This window comes from Harmonia axyridis, chromosome 2 (genome assembly GCF_914767665.1).
Source record: "Harmonia axyridis chromosome 2, icHarAxyr1.1, whole genome shotgun sequence".
Classification (NCBI taxonomy): Eukaryota; Metazoa; Arthropoda; class Insecta; order Coleoptera; family Coccinellidae; genus Harmonia; species Harmonia axyridis.
In genome coordinates, this window is record NC_059502.1 from 28,349,618 (window position 1) to 28,372,651 (window position 23,034).

Here is a 23,034-nt window from a genome sequence, read left to right on the forward strand (position 1 = left end):
CAATAAAGGCTTCTTCCGATAATCCAAAATCACATTCATAGATTTTTCTTCTCACAAGTGATCACACCAATATACAGTAGACATATTCATGTTGGTTTCCTAATTCATTTCAAATTTCTAAATTGAAAATAAAATTCTGAAATGACCAGACTCTTTAGGCGATGGGCTTTCTTGGATCACTTCCTACATTAGTGAACATTCCAAGTTATATTAGGTATATTCATAATTTCAAAGAATATGTACTTAAAATAAAACGAAGTAATTTCCAGTAATTTCCATTAAATAGAATAGGTACTTATTAATTATTGTAATTTTTTTCAATTTGTAAATTGTACAATTTTTTATACAGGATTTAAGCCTTTCACGAGGAAAACATCTTAACTAATTACAATTACAAACAAAGAACTTTATTCGTATTTATTGGATTTGTCCTAAAAGTGAAAATAAACTAGGGCTGTTTCATAATAATACTGCCATCTTATTGTCAAGATCTTAGGGTGAACTGTGCTAAATACGGTTGTGGTGAGAGCACAATTCCTGGTTGTGGTATTAAACTTGGTATCTGAGAATTTGGATGCAGAGTTATTTTGAAATTTCTCACTATTTCTGCGAAAAATGTGTATAGACAGTTGCGAGCTAGTACTTCTCCAGGACATCTCCGTCTCCCTGAAAAAGTTCGAATATTTAGTACATTGGCCAAGTACTCCTTTTTAAATCAATGTAAGAATATAGAGATATCTAATTCTAATACCAGATACTGCTAACTTTGATAATAATGACGATGGAGAATTTAAATCTACAAAAAGAGAACCAAGACAAAAAAAAACTCTTGGTCGTTTCTGATCTTCGATTCACAATCTTACAAACAAACTAAACCGATTGACTTGAGGGTTGGGAGACCCTTTACATAATTTACGAGGATAGCACAGATGGAAATAACTCAGTTCAGCCAAGTGCATTCTTTGTCTTTTTATTCTGGACTTCAGCTTACTAGAGCTCAGAAGAATCTACGTTATTTCAAGCCTGCTACAAACACGCATTCAAGTCGGTCAACTTGGCATGTCAAGCAAAGTCGGCTATAAAGTCCGTTCTTCGCTACCACCTCTACATGTATCAGCTTACTCGTCAACTTCTATAACGACTTAACTACGAGTACTTCGCTTGGTAGAGTATATGAGAATTGGCGTTTGATGAAACACTTAGTGTTACAGCTGTTGCATTATATGTGGAATCAAAATACAAAAATGGTTGTGCATTGAGATAAGACTGTACACAATCGGTTTTGTCTGAGTTCCTAGTTCCTACGTAGGTATCCAACTCGAGCTCCAACTTCCGCTACACTCTCTAATGTGAGTCTCTCAATTTAGTATGATCATTGTTCAAGACAAGTTGGCCGACCTTCATACGAGTATGTAGCAGGCTTTACATCTAAATGCAAATTTTCATCTCTATCAAAATCAAGAGGAACACAAATGATCGTGAATTTTACCACGATTTCGTCATCAGTGAGATGAAATGATAGAGCAATGAACGCTCAAATACCCTTCGTACTTTATAAATTGATCACCAATTAAATCTGCTGTGATTTCTGCTTGGAATTAATACAAACAATACTCACCCATGCCGAATGGAATGATGTAATCGTGATTTATTAGTTCTCCAGCCTCATTTATGAATCGATCTGGTCTGAATACTTCTGGATCCTTCCAGTATACCTTATCATGATGTAAAGATTGCAGATTTATTAATACTGTAGTGTTCTGAAAAAAATTAAGTACCAAACCTAAAAAGAAGTCTTCCAAAATTGTATTTTTCACTAAATGTATCAATGTATTCCATCGAAAAATATGGTATTTAAAGACAGACAAACCCAATTGAGTACCCAATATCACTAAGGTCAATGAATACTTTCACAACCAAAATTAAATTCGAAGAAAAACAGAATATGCACTACAATTAGTGTGCAGTTTATGGTTTATTTATTGGATAACAGCCATAGAGGAAACGGAGATATATACTGCTCAAAAAAATTAACGCACATTCTGAAAATCTCAATTTTAATGAAAGTTAACTCTACATTGACTTTAAAACTTATTTTTTATGTTCTCTCGGGAAGGTTTTGAACGAAATAAGACACATTAAATGGATGAAAAATTCAGGATTTCACCGAATCTTATGTGAAAGAAAAGAAATAAACAATTTTCAAAATACTGGAATGCTGATAAGTGATTTAAAACTTGGTATTTCCACCACTTGCGTTAATTAAGCTCGGCAACGACGGTTCATACTCAAAATGAGTGATCTTAAAATGTTCTGATCTAATCCTTCCCAGATTTCTCTGAGTTGGATTCCTAAGTCATTGAGAGTAGCTGGATGGTTTTCTGAACTTCTCAGCCTTTTATTGAGGTTGTCCCAAACCTGCTCAATCGGATTGAGATCTGGACTTCTTGCTGGCCATTCCATTCGAGAGACTTCAACCTCTTCAAGGTACTCCTGAACGATGCGCGCACGATGGTGTCTGGCATTATCGTCCATAAAAATGAAATTTTCACCAATGTATGGGACCAATGGCACTACATGCTCTTCAAGAATGTTCCTTTTATACCTATCGGCATTCATAGCTCCATTATCAACGACCACTAGGTGTGTACGAGCAGTCAAAGATATTCCACCCCATACCATAATCGATCCTCCCCCGAAACCAGTAGTATGCAGGAAATTGCACTGAGCATATCTTTAATGTGGACGTCTGTATGCAAGCAAACGTCGATAACAATGGTAGAGGCAGAATCTAGACTCATCTGTGAAGAGAACTCTTTCCCAATCAGCCTCTTCCCAATGGATATGCTCTCTCGCAAAATCCAAACGCGCCCTTCGATGGGCTAGGGTAAGAGCTGGGCCTCTTGCCGCGACACGAGGCCTTAAATCATATTCTCTGAGGCGATTTCTTATTGTCTGAGTGCTAATTTGCACTCCATGAGTTTGCTCAAGCTGATTTTGAGGGAGGCGAGCGGTTGCAAACCGTTGTCTCAACGAAAAAACTCTCAAGTAACGTTCTTGAATGGCAGTTGTTACCCGTGGTCTACCCTGTCCTGGTCTTCGGACATTCATACCTGTCTCCCTGAATCGCTGCAACATTCTGGACACACTTGTATGGGAAACTCCAAACCTTTCTGCAATTCTTGTGTATGTCCACCCTTCTTCTCGCAAAACTACCGCTTGGGCACATTCCTCTTTGGTCAAATTGCTTGTTTCGCGTTGCATAGCGATCGAGTGTAGAAAATCAAACGAAAGAAAAACTATTGATCACTAGAATTGATTGTAGTAAATCGGAAATTTGGAATTTATTGAAATTATTGTAGAAAATCGAAAATTTAGGAATTATTGAAACTATTGCAATTATTGGAATTATTATTCAGAACGATGGACGTTAAATTCAGAAGAGCGGTCGAGACTTGTGTGTAAATCGATCTTATCTTAGAAGCTGCATATATTCTTTATCGATTATTGCTTTTCATTACTTATCGTCTCACTGCGTTGGTGAAATCGATATATTTTTCACGGATAAGAAGAATATATTTAGATACGGGGAAATCTTGGCTTATCTAAGTTCAGTAAATGCGTTTTGGTCACATATGACTCTGCAGAAAATCCGTCAGGCTGTAGGCAAATTCGAAGTATGGTTCTTGCTGAGACTGCATAAAAATCTAGTTTGAACTGAGGTTGAAGGTCTGTTGACAAAAAATGAAGAAGGAATGATGAGGCTTGAGTTTTTAGTCAGTATCGCTTAGGATCTCTTATTGAGAAAGGTTGAGAATTAGAACGTCGGTCGCGAAACCGGACTTAGAGCCAAGCAATTTCTTTTCAATATCAGAATAATATTTAATAAGGATAAGTTGAATAGACGGTTAATTGGTATATGTTTTCGAGATTTTCAGTATTTCAGGAAAAGGGATTGTTTTGGCTCTGAGAAAGGAAGAAGTAGGTCAGAAATAGAAAACTAGGGATTATTTTTTTTTCTGGGATAAAGTTTAGAAGTTGTTTTGAAATAAATTAGGTTAGATCGGAGTTCGCGGATCGGGAGTGAAGTGTTATATAAGGAATTACACGTTTTCGAGTGAACAGTTTGAAAAAGAATTAAAACTAGGTTTAGGCAGGGCCTAAAATACTTACCTAGCATCGTGGGATAAGGGCAAGTTTTTGGCTATTTACTTTTTGGTTTATTTGTTGATGTTTGAATGTTTTTTTTAATGAAAATAAGTTTATTTGAGTAGTCCTGATTCTCCCAGATTCAAAGTTGATATATTGTTTCGTTTGTTTGAATAACAGATTATTTGAGACATTTTTTGTTTTATAAAATTTTGGCCGTTGAGTCAACATTTCAAGGGATATTGTAACTTTGGTTATTTTTATTTTTCTTTATTATATTTAATTTAAAATTTAAATCGATTTTCATTGACCCAATAAACTAATCCAGCCCCTAGAGAAGAAAATTCAACTAATAAGACCTGTCCATTGAAGCGACAGGCCGGACTTACGTATAAAATCTTTGGTAAACTTATATAATTATTAATTCTCCGAGACCTCTGGAAAGCCGCTCTTCCAGGGGTTAAAAGAACATCTCAACCGGAGATAAGTGAACGATTGGTCAACTTTCTCTGACCAACCCGTTCATGACAAATTGGTGACAGCTTAAGGGATATTAGTTGATTTTTGTTCTCTGGGATAATATGACAAATTGGTGATAGCTTAAAAGATAATACCTACTTGATTTTTTTTTCTGTCTGGGATCGGATATTTTTTAAAAAGTTAATTTTTGATAGTTGAAATTTTGAGGATTTATAACATTGAAGTATTAGAGTTAAGTTTGAGAAAGAAACTGTTGAATTGGGAGACTTTTGGATGAATAGACCTTGTATTCTTTGTGTATGATTAATATTTTGGAATTTGAAATATTTTGAGCATATTGTTGTTTTTATCAGAGGTGAAAACATTTAATTTTGTTGAGGTGGAGGAGTGTGTCGGATTCTGATTTTTTTATATTTAGGTATGTTATTTAGGAAGTTGGAGAAAATCAGCTGTTGGGCCTGAATTATACTTAGTTAATTTATTTCGTTGAACGTTAATTTTCTAAATCTAGAAGTAGAAGTGAATAAATAATTTTCATAATTAATTAGAGATATTTGTTTTGAGACATTTTTTTATTGAAGTGATTTTTCTCACAAAATTATTTTTAAGTAAGTTTTGATCCATTTTCTAATTCTTCAAATTTGAAAAAGAGTTTCAAGTAGACATTGAAGTCAAGTTTGTGTTAGTTTTGGAATTTACAGTTTTCGGTGTTAAAAAGAAATTTTAGGGAATTTCAGGTAAAGGTCAGACAGTTATCAACGTGGGATACCAAATATATAAGGGTAAAGGTAAATTATTGTATTGGTTGTATTATTGTTATTAATTTTTGGGTATTCAAATTTAATTGAAAATGTCGATTACACCTCCTCTACCTGGTACTATTAATAGCGGAAATCCACCTGTGAATCCGGCAATAGTAAATATGCAATGTTATTCGCTAGGAATGATGTTGACTACCTTGGAAAATTTTTCAGGAAAAGAAGCTTTGAGATATTTTGATAAATTAGAACTAAGGGCAAAAATAGAAGGATGGAGTGAGGACGAAACCCTCACTCTATTGAAACTAAAATTAGTAGGCGAAGCATACAGCTATTTTCAATCAGATGTTACTTTAAATTTATTGACTTATGCAGAATTAAAATTGAGACTAACTGAAAAATTTATGTCGCAAAAATTACCGGGGGAATGTCAGTGGAATTTGAGTAGATGTATACAAAGACAAGATGAGGATGTATCTTCATTTTGTACCAGATTAAAAACTATTGGCGCAGAATTATTAACTGAAGATTTGATCGGAGCGACGAAAGAGGAAGAATTGGGTATAAGAAAGATAAATAGGAATTTGATTTTAAATCAGTTTAAAATGGGACTTCGAAAAGATATTATGAAAGAGGTTGGTATGTTTTTGTTACTAGAAAAAAATTTGGATTTAGAGAAAGCGGAAGAATTGGTAAAATTACATGAAATGAAAAATAGAATTATTCAGGGATACAGGTCATTCAATTCAAAAATATCGGTAATTGAATGTGAAATAACTTGCCAATTATGCGAGAAGAAAGGACATATTGCGAAAAATTGTAGGAATACTGGATTAAGTGGGGGAAAAAGAGGACAAAAAGTTGAGAATATTTGTTTTTCGTGTGGTCAATTAGGTCATTTCGCAAGAGAATGTAGGAATAATGCGAGAGCGATACATAAAACTCAAGGAGTGCGAAATATCGATAATCAGCCGGGGCGCTGGGTAACGGAATGTGCTAGGAATGATCGTGAGATAGAACCAGGAGGACGAAAAGATTTTGACATTGGGACGATACAAATCAATAGAGATTTTTCACGAAAAATAAATTTGCCATTCGAAAAGACGAAAAAGAATATAGAGATGAGAAAGGAAGTTGAATCGTGTAATCAGGGATTAAGTAATAAGGGATCATGGGGAAAATTTGAAGAGAATTGCGTAAATCGAGTTAGGTCGGAGAAACTAAGCGAGAAAGAGAAATTGCCGGTAAATACGTGTAATATGGATGTCGATACTCAGAACGGATTGCGTTCTCCAAAAATGCGGCTACCTAGAAGGGAATTTAGGGAACGTACGGTCCTGGTCATTCCAGAAGTACATTCGGCAGGAATGCATGACGTACCACATTTGATAAAATTAAGTATCAACGGAAAGATAGGTGTTTGTTTAATAGATACAGGGGCAGCGGTGTCTCTCGTAAAAAGAGGATTGATTTCAAGAGACGAGGCCAATGAATACGGTGTTGACTGTGATTTAACAAGCGTATCAGGTCATTATGTACGTACCTGGGGTACGGCGAATATTGCGGTGAGTCCAATAGGAGAAACATTGAGGATAGATTGGACGGTTATATTAGTGGATGATGAAACATTAGGGAACGTTGATATAATACTAGGTAGGGATTTTCTTAAGGAAAATCAAGCGCATATTAAGTATGAACACGAACCATCGGTAACTATGTGGGGTAGAGAGTTTAAATTTCTGAATAAAGATTTGAATGAAGGTATATATACAGGGGATAGATATACGGAGGAAAAGAAAGAGGAAATACGAGTTAATAAGGTGCGGAAAAGGGTAACTTTTAAGGATGATATTTTGGAAAAACTTAATGTTGATAGAAAGTTGACGAATAATAAGGATATAGGTACTCAGACGGAAAATTACGAGGAGAAAAGAAGTTTGGCGATGAGAGATATGGGTATTCAAGTGGAAAATATAGCGGAATTTGAAACAAAGGGTTTTTCAAAACGAGAAGAGATTAATCAGTCAGATAGTGATATTGAAGAAAAAAAGGTGTTTCCAAAGCGAAAACGAAAAAATCAATCAGATAGCGATGTTGAAGAATTATTGGCCGATGAAGCAACGGGGATGTTGAAAATAGATGAGAGAAAATTCCGCGGAAACGGAAAAATTTCGAAGCAAAATATTACAAGTACGAAATCTCGGGAATTAACTAAGCCAATAAAAAAGGTAAAATCTTACAGTGTTGAGAAATTTGACGAAAATACAGTGGTTCCTCAATTTGACGTAGGGGAATTAGTTTATTTGAAAAAAATGTCGGCGAAACAGGGTATATCAAAAAAGTTAACGGAACCTTGGGTAGGACCTTGTAGGATCGTGGAATTGCTTGGTCCGATGACCTATAGAATTAGGAAATGTGGGGGTAGAGAGGAACAAGTCGTTCATGTAGATAGGTTAAAATCGTATACCGCGAGAAATCGAGAGTTTGAGATAGATATAGAAGAATCCGACGGTTCGGAGAAATTAGATACGGACGGTAGCGAGACTGAATCTGATGATGAACGGACTAAGATACGAAAATTTTCGCCGATGAGGATGATCATGAGGTTGAATCAAGCGCAATTTGAAAATGAGGAAATAGAGGAGGAGGAAATCCCTCTACGTAGATCGACTAGAGTACGTCGTCCGCCGGATCGATGGAATTAGGACAAATGGAAAAGTGTACCGATGAATCCATTGAAATGTAGGTTAGTGATATTTTGGTAAATTTTCGACATTTTGGATAAGTAAGGTGATTTTTTTTTTTTTTAGGTTTGATGAATTATGGAAAATTTGTTTTTTTTTTGGAGATTTTTGATAATTGCGTAAAATGATTGATAATTGATAATATTGGTAAAATTTGATTAATTTTATTTCAGATTAGGGAACTTGGGAGGTATAGAGAAGTGAAATCAGAATAAGTTTTTTTTGGGATTTATGATAGTTTGATTCTCAAAATAGTTGAAGAGACATATAAGTAATTTGGGTATTATAAAATTATTTAAGGAATCAATTTATGGAATCAAGACACTTAAGGAGTAATGATGATTTTTTTTTCGTAGGTTTTGGAATTTCAATAAAAGTTTTGTATGAGGAAACATTGGTGGTTTTTTCATTTTAGGATTTTATTGAGATGATTCTGAATAGGAATATTTTGAGTTTAGGAAAAAGTTGACTCTAGGAAAAATGAATAAGGATTTTTTTAGTTTTGACAGTGAAAGGCTTGAAAAGACAATGAAGTAGATAAATAGTTTGATTTTGAACACAAAGAAAGAGGGAGAATAGGTATTTCGGATTATAACTACAGTTTCAGCTTTTGGGAAACATTGTACTTAAATCATTCTAGAATTATGCGGAACTCAGGATATTTAGTAAGAACTAGTAGAAGTGAGGTATATAGAGAGTTGCCAATTTTACGTTGATTTATTTTTTTTTTTAAATCCATTTTTATAAATAGTGAAGAGTTAATAAACTGTAGGTTAGGTGAAGTGTAGGCTGTTCGGGAGATAAGATAATTATTTTTTTGCAATTTTTGGATGATATTAAACCGAGTTTGCTTTCAATTTCGAAATTTTAATCGGGTAACGTGGGACACAGGTCCCTCAGGGAATTGAGTCGACCCTGCCCAACGTGAGATTCTAGTGGCTCCTTCTTCCAAGGAAGCCACTCTACCGGATATAGGCTCCCATTTTGGGATATGGATGTTTTATTTTTCTTTTAGAAAAAAAAAGATTTTTTTTTTTGGTTATATTCAACAGTTTATTTTGAAAATGAGTATCACATATTTGGAACGACGGCGACGACAGAATAAAGTAAAGCGTATTTATAGTGTAACCTTTTCTTTGAGATAAGAAGTAAATGAGTATTAAATATTTTGAACAACGACAGAATAAAGTAAGGCGGATTTATAGCGTAATATTTCTATGGAATAATAAGTAAATGGATATTAAAAATTTGGAATGACGATAGAATAAAGTAAGAAGAATGAATTGATTATATTAGATTTGAGGATAATGAGACTTTTTAAAATTTTGATGAGAAATTTAAAATGAAAAATAATATGAGAGACATATATATATATAAAAGTAAGGGATATCGGATTTTTGATGAATATACTGGATTTGACTTAAATACTATTGATTGTGACATCGTCTTGCATGAAAAAGGATGATGGGGTCTTTTTGAACCTTTTCGACCTGAAGAAAAAGTTTCCATGCCCTGATTCTTGTGTCTTTGGTCTCGGACACAAGATGACTTGAATTGGTCTTAACCATGCTTTATATTTTTCGGCTTAGAGGCAACAAATTGCTCAAAATGATAATAAAGTACGCATATACTTTGTATATGCGTACAGAAATTTTCAAATTTGGAGATTTTGAGCGCTATAGAGTGGGCATGTTCGGGCTTCGGCTGGGTGATGATAGTTGTCGTTGAGATGACATCCTCACCCCTCTTCTATTACCGATTAGTTTATAGAAGTGGCCTTCAGCAGCCGAACGCTCTTTAAGTTTTTATGATAATGATAAGATTATTATCAAACAATTTCCTCAGATGATTGAGATGAAGAGTAGAAGAGAGTAACTGTTTAAAGATTTTTAATGATTTGTTCAATGCAATAGTTTTTTTTATTTGGAAATCAGAATAGATAATTTGAGACAATATAAAGGAGACATTCAACCCAAGGGTTTGACAGTAAAATATATGGAATTATTTTATTTTTGGTAAATTCAATGAACGTTTATGGTGGTTATGTTCATATAATTAGTTGGTTTGAGTTTTTTTTTTATTTTTTTTGATTGATTACGAAATTTTAAGAGATTTAATGATATCTAGTTAGAGCGAAATAATGCACAGATTTTTTTTTGTTTTGTAATATTTTATGGAAAATTGCAAATTCAAGAGTCTACAACCAAGGAAGGAAGTATCTTCAGGAATATGGATGGATCAAATCCTAGTTAACGGAATAACCTTACTTCCAATTATGTGTATTGATGTCCAAAACTGAGATGCTATCATGACGTCAGACAATACAGATCAATGTGGATTACATCTGAATATTACCTGAGAAGTGACGATCACCTTTTCGATAAACTGGTTAGAGAGTTGATCAATCAATGGGCTTTAGATAAAGAGGAGCTTTAGAGAAAAGCTGAGAAGAAGACGAGGAAGAAGATATGTTGACTGAAGAAGATTATATAAATGGAGGAAGAAGAAGATGGGATTACAATGGAACTGAGGATAAAGAAGATGCTCAGAGAATCCTGAATCTTGAAACCAAGATGTAAATGGTAGAAAAATGCTGAATGAGTAGCAGCATAGTAGATGTCGTTGGACGACGAGTATGTTTGATTTGGGAGAAATGGCTCCCTCAACGATAGTCGAGTATTCATGAATGGACTTATGGTATTCGTGATTAAATATGGCCTTGGAATTATATGACCGACAGTCCTTATATGAAAGTTTTTATGGAAAAATAAAGCTAGCCAGTCTATGAAGTATAAGTCCTATGAGAGAAATGAATCGTCATCAAGCAGAAGAAGAGCAGATTACCAGAACTATGATGGATGTCGAAGTAAAAGGTTATTTCCGTGACGAAGATGAGATCCATGGAAGAAATACAGTACCATTTCACCAGACAATCCTATGAAGCAGTATAATGGAAGCAGAAAGTGCCGCGATAGTGAAATTTTGAAATCCCGAAAAGTGAACAAACTCCATGCTGGAGTTAGTGAAGTGCATAGAAGGAAAATATTTTGAATTGATTTGATTGTTTTGATTTTTTTTGTTTTATTACATATTAGGATTTGGATTTTATCTTTTTCATTTTATTTGAGTAAATAATATTTGATATGAATTATTGAATAATGTCGGAAAACATACCACCATAGACTTTAAGACCATAGAGTAGGTAGAAATGAGATAGTTTTTTTTTTTTTTTTTTTGGATTAGCTTTTGAAAAGTTTAGTTAATAGGTTATGTTATTATTTTGTATCTGGTAGTAAGCAGTTTGAAATTTGATGATGAGTTTTAAGTTTGAGAATGAAATATTTTAAATTAGTGACCCAGTCTCATTTTTGATATAGGATATATTTTTGATTTTGTGATAACTGGAGAGGAAGGACTACTTCGTTAATAAAGATTAAAGTAAGGGAAAAGTTATGGCATCCGATGCCACAACTTTTTCGGATAAGGGAGTGATGTAGTAAATCGGAAATTTGGAATTTATTGAAATTATTGTAGAAAATCGAAAATTTAGGAATTATTGAAACTATTGCAATTATTGGAATTATTATTCAGAACGATGGACGTTAAATTCAGAAGAGCGGTCGAGACTTGTGTGTAAATCGATCTTATCTTAGAAGCTGCATATATTCTTTATCGATTATTGCTTTTCATTACTTATCGTCTCACTGCGTTGGTGAAATCGATATATTTTTCACGGATAAGAAGAATATATTTAGATACGGGGAAATCTTGGCTTATCTAAGTTCAGTAAATGCGTTTTGGTCACATATGACTCTGCAGAAAATCCGTCAGGCTGTAGGCAAATTCGAAGTATGGTTCTTGCTGAGACTGCATAAAAATCTAGTTTGAACTGAGGTTGAAGGTCTGTTGACAAAAAATGAAGAAGGAATGATGAGGCTTGAGTTTTTAGTCAGTATCGCTTAGGGTCTTTTATTGAGAAAGGTTGAGAATTAGAACGTCGGTCGCGAAACCGGACTTAGAGCCAAGCAATTTCTTTTCAATATCAGAATAATATTTAATAAGGATAAGTTGAATAGACGGTTAATTGGTATATGTTTTCGAGATTTTCAGTATTTCAGGAAAAGGGATTGTTTTGGCTCTGAGAAAGGAAGAAGTAGGTCAGAAATAGAAAACTAGGGATTATTTTTTTTTTCTGGGATAAAGTTTAGAAGTTGTTTTGAAATAAATTAGGTTAGATCGGAGTTCGCGGATCGGGAGTGAAGTGTTATATAAGGAATTACACGTTTTCGAGTGAACAGTTTGAAAAAGAATTAAAACTAGGTTTAGGCAGGGCCTAAAATACTTACCTAGCATCGTGGAATAAGGGCAAGTTTTTGGCTATTTACTTTTTGGTTTATTTGTTGATGTTTGAATGTTTTTTTTAATGAAAATAAGTTTATTTGAGTAGTCCTGATTCTCCCAGATTCAAAGTTGATATATTGTTTCGTTTGTTTGAATAACAGATTATTTGAGACATTTTTTGTTTTATAAAATTTTGGCCGTTGAGTCAACATTTCAAGGGATATTGTAACTTTGGTTATTTTTATTTTGCTTTATTATATTTAATTTAAAATTTAAATCGATTTTCATTGACCCAATAAACTAATCCAGCCCCTAGAGAAGAAAATTCAACTAATAAGACCTGTCCATTGAAGCGACAGGCCGGACTTACGTATAAAATCTTTGGTAAACTTATATAATTATTAATTCTCCGAGACCTCTGGAAAGCCGCTCTTCCAGGGGTTAAAAGAACATCTCAACCGGAGATAAGTGAACGATTGGTCAACTTTCTCTGACCAACCCGTTCATGACATGATCGAGAACAACTGATTTCAGAATGGAGCCAATAGGTACATTCAAAATCTGATAATCTCATATTTTTTTATTCCTGCTGGGAAAAAACATCTGTATTGAAGAAAAACGTTGAAAGTGGATAACATATGCATGCATAATTCTGATAAAAATAATTATCATTGAGAACACCTCCAGTTGTAGAATAAATTTGAGATTTCCATAATGTGCGTTAATTTTTTTGCGCAGTGTATTATACAATTCGCGGTTGTTTTTCTCTATGCAGTTACTGATTAAATGAAAAATCATAAGAAAATTAAATGACGCGTTTTTTATGGGTTATAAATAAAGTTCACCATCAAGGTTATGGCGTTGATGGTATGATATTTACCTTTGGAATCGAATAACTATCGATAACCGTGTTTTCTAATGTTCTTCTGGGGCCTATAATTGGTGTTATAAGAAAAAATCTCATGACCTCCAATATGACAGCTTCTGCAAAGGGTACCCTGAAATTGAAGTAATTTGATCAAGAAAATATGCAATACTTAATTATATAATTCTAATTATTAATTAATTGATTCCAGTATCATCTTTAAATCTTGCTCAGTCTCAAGCTGTATTGCAAATGATAATTTCAAGTTTCGTGCGAAATTTCAAGCTGATCATATTGTCGGAATCATAGAAGTCAAGAAGAATATTGGAAAAGAAATAAAATCCTATCGTGTTAATAAAAGTCATCAAAATAATAGAAAATTCATGCAGAAAAAATATAGGAGGCAAGCACTTAAGCAATATTTTGGAAGACTTCAAAATAAGTAAAAAATTTCATATAAACATGGGTCTACAAATGAACGTTTTTAGCATATTTTCGGTTCTTAAATTAACTATGCGAACAAGCGTCATCAAATACCTAAGTTATTCGATTCATTTTCTTTTTTCAGATGTCTTGTTTATTGAACTTATGTCAAATTGAAATGTTTTTCAGTCAGTTCATCAAAAAAAAATTACAGCTGGCATCAAACATTTGGTTGTCATATGACATTTACATACTTTTATTGAGTATTTTACATCCGATTAGTAGTACTCTAATCGGATGTTAAATACTCAATAAAAGTTAAGAAGAAGTCAAAAATAAATTCAGTATCTTCTGTAATTCATCGTATTTGTTGCGCTACTGGTTAATATTTTGAAAACCGAAAATCGTTCATATCTCCAAAATAAATATGAATTTGGAACTTTTCACTTATTTTGAGGTAAAAAATCATGAAAAATAATGAAATTATGCAGATGACGCACTCACCTCCACTTTTGAGAATAGTCAATCGGAACATTTTTGTCGAAAGCATCGTCTAATTGCTTTTGTAACTTCTCCTGAAGTTCGGGTCTTAGTATCATCATCATCAGAGCAAAATCCAGAGTGGTACTAGTAGTTTGAGATCCAGCAATAAATAAATCTAACAAAACAATGACTAGTTTTTCATCTGAAAAAAAAGAATTGAATATTAAAGATGCCTAGAATGTGAAATATAATGAGACCTTTTAAATCAAACTGCTCTATACTTTTTCTGTGCTATGATTAAATCTATAGATTTTTAAGAAAAATGTGAATTGAAGCATTGAGAAAAGTAGGTGCTTTTCCTTCTTGAAACTCGGCATTCAAAATAAGGCTGATCATTTTACATAATCATGTAAAATGATCATTATCATGTAAAATGATCACTCGAACAAACTGAATTCCAACCTAATCAGATCTTTTATCACGAAAATATTGGGTAGTTTTTTCGATGTTTTGCTTCCATCGTTCTGTTTTGGTGATGCGGTTCACACCAAAGTTCGTATCAACTTTGAAATTATTCTTGAATACTCTCTACTTCTATAGTCACGCGATCAACGCAAAATTTTACATGAAGCTTCAATTTTCATTATAATGGGTGTTTTATTGAGAGCTTGAGAACTTAATAATATATGACAGAAATATTTTCAAATTTGATTTCTGGTATATGTCCATTCGATCAGTGCAATATCCAATTTCAGTAACAAAATTAAAGTGGATGGAAAACTTCATAAACAGTACACAATTCGGTCATCGCAGGGGCGCCAGAATGGAAATGAATGGGTAGCAAAGTTTGACTGATACGCGACAAACCACATGATGGTAATCCCCCTTAATTTAATCGCGGCACTCGATATTCGAATCTACCCTTTAGGGTTGGTTCAGGAAATTGGAGGACGGATTCCTCATCAGAGTTGAACCTTATTATTTGAGAGCAAAATTCGAAAATAACAGTCATTGTGACGAAAGATGAGATGAGTTTTCCCTTTACCTACCTGTGAAGTGAGCATTCCCTTTTTTAATTTCTTTTATGTACATATTGATTAAATCTTCATCGTTATCCTCATCGTAAGTTTTGTAATGTTCCTCGATAGTTTCCATAAACAACGTGTACAATTCCTTATTCAGTTTACAGATCATTTCATATCCAATTTTTTTCGGTGCGATAAATCTGAGCCAAGGTAGAGCGTTCATGATCCCTCCTGCTAAGTCAAAAACTTTCGATCTTGCACCTAAAATTGCTATCAGTTTCTCTATTCGACAATCATTCACATCGAATCTGGATCCAGTTGTTAAACTCCAGAAGATATTGATCACGCACGGTGCTAGCAGTGTCTTAATGGCAGTGTTATTATTAGGTAAAATCTTAAGAAGATTTGCAACTTCATATTTGACTAGATTCGACATTATTTCTTTGCCTAACCCAAGAGTTTTTAGATGCTTAACAACAAATTGTCTTTGAATACTCCATTCTTCTCCGTCGGTACCAGTTATTCCTGCAATGTGAAATATAACTCTCTCTTTATTATTTCCAGTAAATATATTCTAGAAAATTTTCGAGGATAAGAGTTTTTTGTCAGTGCTTTTATAAGAAACTATTGAAGCTATTCACACAGGAGTAATGTGTATGAAACACCTGAGTTGTTTTGGTATAGGCTAATAAACATTTTTCTATAAGAAAACTGTATTTTTGAACTTGTTAGGTCGAAATAATGTATTTTAATTCAATAATATTCATGCTATTGATTTAATTTTTGCGAAAAATGAGGTTGTTTCACATTCAATCAACATAACAATGGATATTGAATGACAGTTATTCTATTTCCACTTTTAATTATTTAATATAACAATTGTTCCGCTACAAAGTAGCTTCTTAAGATAATTTATATTTTTGAATAATTAACATTTTTGAGTGAACTTGGGAATTCCCGCAATATAAAGGAATAGAACTAATCAGAGGGGCACTACAGGGATATCGAAAACCGTTAGGAATACAGAGAAAATCTCGATTTTTAGTTTTTTCGAGATATCTCTGGAACCATTGGAGATATTTTGGATCTGTTCACACCAACACACTAATCCCTAAATAACGCAACTTCGATATCCCTGTAGTGCCCCCTCTATTATTATTATTATTTGAACTGGGGTCGTTGTGGCTGGGCAAGCCTTCCGGTAACTGTGACCATGTAGATTTTTGTTCTCTACCCTACTCATTCATGGAAACCCAAGGAGGTTCTCAATGGCGTTGATAAAACTGACAACTTCCTTAGGGGCCTTGGTCGTTATCTCTCGGGTATCCAGGACCGGCTTCTCCATATGAACGGTTCTTAGGCCTACTAGCTCTGGACACTTGCATACCATGTGTTCAGCTGTTTCTGCTTCTGATCTGCTGACTTTCCCATACGGTAGAAATTATGTTTGTACTGACAGTCCCCATCAGCAATCCCACCCATAGCTCGGCTCGCGACAGCTTCAAGAGCTTTCTGGCGTAGGTAGGTGAAATCATCATGAATTTTTTGGCCTGAATAAGTCCAGGAGTATTAGTCCAGTGGGTTATCCTGTTATTCAACTCCCATTGCTGGAGCGCTGCAGTATATTGGTCTTGTTTAGCTCACAGAAAGGCTCAGGTCCAGCAGGGGTTGACCTTAATGTACTTTTTGCAAGTTCATCGGCTTTTTCGTTTCCTTCAATACCACAGTACGCATAGTAGAGTCACTTAATTACCTCTGGCCAGTTGCCTTATGGTGTTACGGCACTCCCAGGTCAACAGAGACCCCTGGCAGTACGATTCCAGGGGTCTATTGCCCCTCTAAATAGTCTAATCCTGTATATTGCGGGAATTCCCAAGTTCACTTAAAAATGGTAGTTATTCAAAAATGTAAATTATCTGAAGAAGCTATTGTGTAGCGAAACAATTTTTATATTTTGAATAATTGAAAGTGGAAATAGAATAAGTGCCATTTAATTTCTATAAAAATGAATTTCCTTCTAATGGAGACCGAATCAATACAATATTTGAAACATAAAAATTAAGTAGAGTAAGACATACATTTCTCATTTTAACGTCAATAATACTAACCTATTCTTTTTCCCATAGATCTTAATCTTATGAAAAAGTTATCTGGTCTTCCTTCAAATACGTCTTCTTTCAATACTTGTTTTGCCAAAGGATAGCTACTCACAATCACCGTTAGTTCATTTCCAAATTTCAATCCTAATACTTTCGTGTTAAACTTTTCATGCAAATGGTTGAAAGCTAAATATTGAAACTGGAACTTGTTGCATAATTTTTTCATGATGTGAAGGTGGCCAATGATTGGTAAAAACGGTGGACCTGAAAAAGTCGAATTATTACTAGATATCTCAAAATTTATGTCACTTATGAGATGATAATGTTTTAAACAGAAAATAATATTTGATCATTCACCTCATAGATCATCGATCATTGATAAATAGTAGATGTCATATTCATCATAAGTTTCATGAGGATAGTAGTGAAAAAATCTATTGAATATGTTAAACAGCCTGTTTAACATATTCAATAGATTTTTTCACTACTATCCTCATGTAACTTATGATGAATATGACAGGCATTTATGTGTTTTATAGATCTACTGAAGCTTTTGATAGATTGAGACTGGATGAGGAATTTCATACAATGGAAAGCAAATGTATTCCAAACAATCTAATACATATAAGAAGTTAAACATTTAATTTCAAACATAACACGAATCTCAGTAAGCGGCAACCTATTCAGAGATGTATAGCGTTAGGTCAGGGAAACAAGGGAACTCAACTTCCATTGCTGTTCAACCTATAGTCCAGTCAATATGTGTTTTCACAGGAAAGTTTTGGGGTAGTTTTAATTTCTTCAATTTAATATGTTTTTTGAGGCCCTGAATCCGAATATTAGGATTACTACCAAAATTTCTTGACGAATCATTGGGAAAAATGCAAGAAAGACTATTTGCATATAACTCGGAAAATAAAAATTTTTCCTATAAATTCCTCCCATTAAATTTTTTGTCCGATAAAACGTTCTGGCTCAAACGATAGTTGAAAATCTGTCTCTGCAAAAACCCACTTTTTGGGGTAGTGGGACTAATTTGTCCCAATAGCTCAAATTTTACCACCAGTTTCACTATTGCCGGCCGAGAAGGAGCTTCAGTTTTGCCAACTGTGACTGCAAAAATTTTTCTCTATTTTTGTAGTGAACTTCAACAATGTCAATGTTTCGTTCCATGTTTAGTAAATACTTATTTTTAACTTCTCAAATGTCAAAACATGACTGCTTCAATAGTGACAGCTGCCCAGATAGTTGGAAGATACTTTAGCAGAAAACGGAGACCTCATAAATAAGCAATTGAAATAATTGAATAATGAAAATAGGGAAATAAATGAATATTGAAAAGACCAAATCAATTAATTAGCAAGTAGCCTTTAAGATGCAAATTATTAGTGGACGATTAACTCGTAGATCAGGTTATGATAGAAAAAGAGCAGATAGAAGCAACTAAAAAAAGCGAATAGAATTTCAGGATTTTTAGCGGATGTAATATGGAACATGGAATATAGATAGAAGGAATGGATAGTAAACATTTGTGCTCGATCCCGAATACAAGTGAGATGGAAGTTCAGTATCACCAATCACAATCGAGCTAGCCGATAGGCGCTAGCACGCATAGGCGTGCAGAATCCTGATTTGATTGTTGAATCATTTTTTCATAACTTATAGCACAAGCTAAATTATTCAACTGAAAAAAAACATTGACCTTTCTGAAGCTCTAAAGAATTTTCATAAATAAATCAAGTTGTAAACTATTTTTGTGATTAAATTATGTTACGCTACTGCTATAGTGTCCCGTCAGACAAGGAACGACGAATGTTGGAATCAAAACAAATGCATAAGTTAAAAGGTGATTTCCGTTCCTCTTATTAATGTTTTAAGGGAACAACAAATATTTGAGTATGGCAGTAAGAGTTTACAAAACCTATACTACACCGATTATGACATATGCAAAAGAGATGAAAGCTATAACAGTAAAATGATTTAAATCAAAAGAACTGCCGAAATGAGAACACAAATGAACACAGATAGATTTCGAACCTATTGTGGGAATTGCGTGTATCTCGAGAGTAAAAATTATCATATAAACTATTGTATCATCAAGGGTGTAGAAATAGGGGGTTACAGGGGATAATTATCTCCCCCCCCTTAAGATTCCCAAAATATAAAATTCTCTCGAAGACGAAGAACGGAAGCTATAACTGTAAAATTATTTAAATCAAAAGAACTGCCGAAATGAAAATGCTTAGAACAATATCAGGATAAACGATAGACACCGAAAGATCGTATGCGTAACTTGAAAATACGCGAAGAATATGGAGTACACGATATCCTATAAGGTGGGGACGAACGTGAAGAAGAGCCTGGAACAAACATGTGGGAAGATTGTCCTATAATAGGATAGCGAGAATAAAACGGAATGGCATCTCGTAAACCAGAAGACCTATGGGTACTAGACGACCTAATAGATGGAGATCTAATAAAATGAATGATTGAGTTGGGACAAACAGGTTGATAACCAGGATAACCTCTAACTAGAGGAAGAAGAAGAACGGCTATGTCCTTTAAAGTACGATTTAAGGAAATTTGGAATTAATCGACGTTTAAATCATTAAGTTTAGGTGCAACTGGCCATAAATATACACGCAAAATATCATCCCGAACGGATCTGTTGTCACGGAAATATTGATGGATATTCATTATCTTCTTTTTTATTGAATTTTCTATGATTCTGATCAGCTTGAACACCCAAAATCTCAACGCAAATATTGGGTAATTTTTTTGGATATACTTCTTGACTTAATGTTCTGTTTTTTATATTTAAATGCAAATTCTTATCTCTATCGAATCTTCACAGTTTTATGTAAAATGATATTTCGAACGACCATATTTACGGGACATTTTGCCGGGGCGCCACATCGTAGGGGTGCAGTCAGTTACCAGTGGCGTATCTAGGGCGTGGCGAAGGTGGCACTTGCACGGCTGCAAGGTTCGTAGAGCCGCCCAAAAATATCAAAAGAAAAAAATATTGGAGCACCAGGCTATACAAAAAATGAAAAAACGGGTAAGTGTATACCGATGACAAATGCAAAAATGACAGGTGGTAAAACAAGTGGCGACGCCGACAAAGCGGGTAGATAAAGGTAAATACTAAACCTCGGACATGACATGCTCGTAGTGCAATAAAAGTACTAATATTGAAAGCGATAATAAACTCATAAATCGGAAAAGGGTCCGATTTTTTACTGCCGTATCGATTTCAAAAGAGAGTAAAATGATAATTCATTAATTTTATGAAGAAATTTTCGTTCTTCGTCTTTGCGAATTCTGAAATTTTATATTTTGGAAATCCTGGGGGGTTGATTCCCTCAGTATTTCTACGCCCTCGGGGCAATAGAAAATGCAGTATTAAGGAAAGTTTAATTGACTTCATCAATACTCGCGAAAAAACAGGTGAAGGACTTGCAAAAGAGTAGAAAAATTTATCGCCGGTGGTTTGGATATTGAAAATGTAAGAGGGCAGTCTTATTTTAATGGGGCTAATATGGCTGGAAAATACAAGGGTGCACAAGGAATGATTATGTGTTTAAGGACCGAACCCTCAAAAAACAGAATTGAATTGAAAATACTTCGGATTCCAATAATTCTAGCCTGTTGTCTACTACCTAAAATTGGAATGAATTGATTTATCAATTCAAAAGATTATAAAATCAATGGTTACGATCTGTTTACAATATTTTAATATTACTGTGAGAGGATATGCATTGAACATCGACTTTTTGGATTTCACTCCTCTTGAGCGTATATAGTAAAAAATTCAGTGAAATTAAATATTTTTTTCATTTTTGAATCGACTGTATAGGATGGTATGCAGCCTTCATTGGATATACATCTCTACATATTTCAAGCTCTACCTATAATCTGTGATATCCTTTACCAAAACGTGGATATAGTAAGTAGTACCTGATAGTTCTTTCATATTCTCACAAAATTCAATCTGCTGAATGTGTAAGCAAACACTCAAAATATGTCAAAGTAACTCAGAACTCACCTGGAGGATAGTTTTCCGGTTTTCTGATCTGATTCAACAGGTAGACCATTAGGGTAATAATGGAAACCAAGATAAGAAAAATCATTTTTACAAAAAGAACTTTTTCACAGAAATCTTGAACAAACTAATCACACGAGAAAACAATGTCCATTCTCTATATCTTGGTGTCAAACCAGTTTCTGCCAAAGTTAAATATACCCATTGTATTGAATCGCTCGTGTTATACTCGATAGTCCGATTGGATGTGATTGAGAAGCATTTTCGATCGACATAGATTGAATATTTGAATAATCAATTCTACTATTTGAATAGAACATCAAAGGGGATCACACAAGAGCGGATATATTCGATATATATTGAGACGGAAATGAAATAGATGCAACTTCTAGTATTTCACTTGAGGAGTTATCTTAAATTATGTTGATAGTAAATATTTATGATAAGAGCCATTACAAAAAGATATGGCATTGCAAGCAATGGAATTTTGTGCTTCAAAAGTTTGTTTTCCTAGCAATGATACTAAAATCCTGCTCGACATTATTCACGTATAACTTACTGCTAAAAAGTAGAATCATAAAAATCATATCTGAGTTTCACTGCCTAAACTTAAATTAAAACTAAACTTAAATTCATTTTAGTTTAGTTTTAGTTTCAACTAAAGCAGAGAATTGTAAGCAATATAAAATTATTCAACGCGAAACTACTTCTGCATATGTAATTAGAATTTTCGGGAATCTTGGCCGTTGTTGATTTATTCTTGTCATCATTCTCCCGAACACAGACAGATTTGGAACCTATTCCAAATCGAAAATCGCCAGCAAAAAATCGGACGCTTTTACGGTTTATGAGTTTATTATCGCTTTCAAGATTATTACTTTTATTGCAGTACGAGGTCGTCTATGCCCGGAGTTTATTATTTTCTTTCATCTACCCGCTTTGTCGGCGTCCCCCTTGTTTTGCCATCTGTGATTTTTGCATTTGTCATTGGTACCTATACACTTACCCGGTGTTTTCGGTTTTTTGTATAATTTTCATCACAAAATTTTAATACTGCAATTATCAAAGAAATGAACTGAGTTATTCCCATCGAAAAATTGTCTGTGCTGTGTTTCATTCAAATTGCAATAATTGTGAATACATCAGTTCTGAACTGACTTTAAAGGATGTTCGTGAATCGGAGGTGCAAACGAAAATGACATATTCCTCGAATAATTTCAAGAAATTAAGTCCAATAAAATGGATCCGCAAACGATTTGTTCGTGAGATAGAGATGTTAAAGTTCAAGTTTTTTTTCATAGAAACTTACCTTCACAAGATATTCGATTCGAATTTGGTATAGATATAAAGTTTTCATCCTGTGATATGCTAATTTTAAAAGCAAATCTACAAGGTGATATTTTTTCTGGAAGAGTGTCCGCTTCTTTTCACCAGAACTTTTTTTTGGTAAATCACTGATAGTTGAGAAAATTGTATAAGAAAATCTGGTCCAATTCTACACTATTTGGTTTCTTGTCGGATCTTGTAAAACAATTCTTCAATAATCCTCAGAAAAATTATTATTATTAATCCAGTATCAACATAGGTATATGAGATTCAGTTTTGGTTATTTTTTTGCCACC

General features: G+C 33.9%; 1 protein-coding gene across 1 annotated transcript; it reads right to left on the reverse strand.

Annotated features, from left to right (window-relative positions):
• Positions 1-292: 292 nt before the first annotated feature.
• Positions 293-21,786, reverse strand: LOC123672927 (probable cytochrome P450 305a1). The gene is made up of 7 exons (XM_045607296.1): positions 21,416-21,786; positions 17,377-17,631; positions 15,293-15,793; positions 14,265-14,445; positions 13,353-13,470; positions 1,619-1,760; positions 293-666 (listed from the first exon to the last, which is right to left on the reverse strand). Exons 1-7 carry the CDS (start codon positions 21,498-21,500, stop codon positions 485-487), a joined length of 1,464 nt encoding a protein of 487 aa, XP_045463252.1. The 5' UTR covers positions 21,501-21,786; the 3' UTR covers positions 293-484.
• Positions 21,787-23,034: the final 1,248 nt, after the last annotated feature.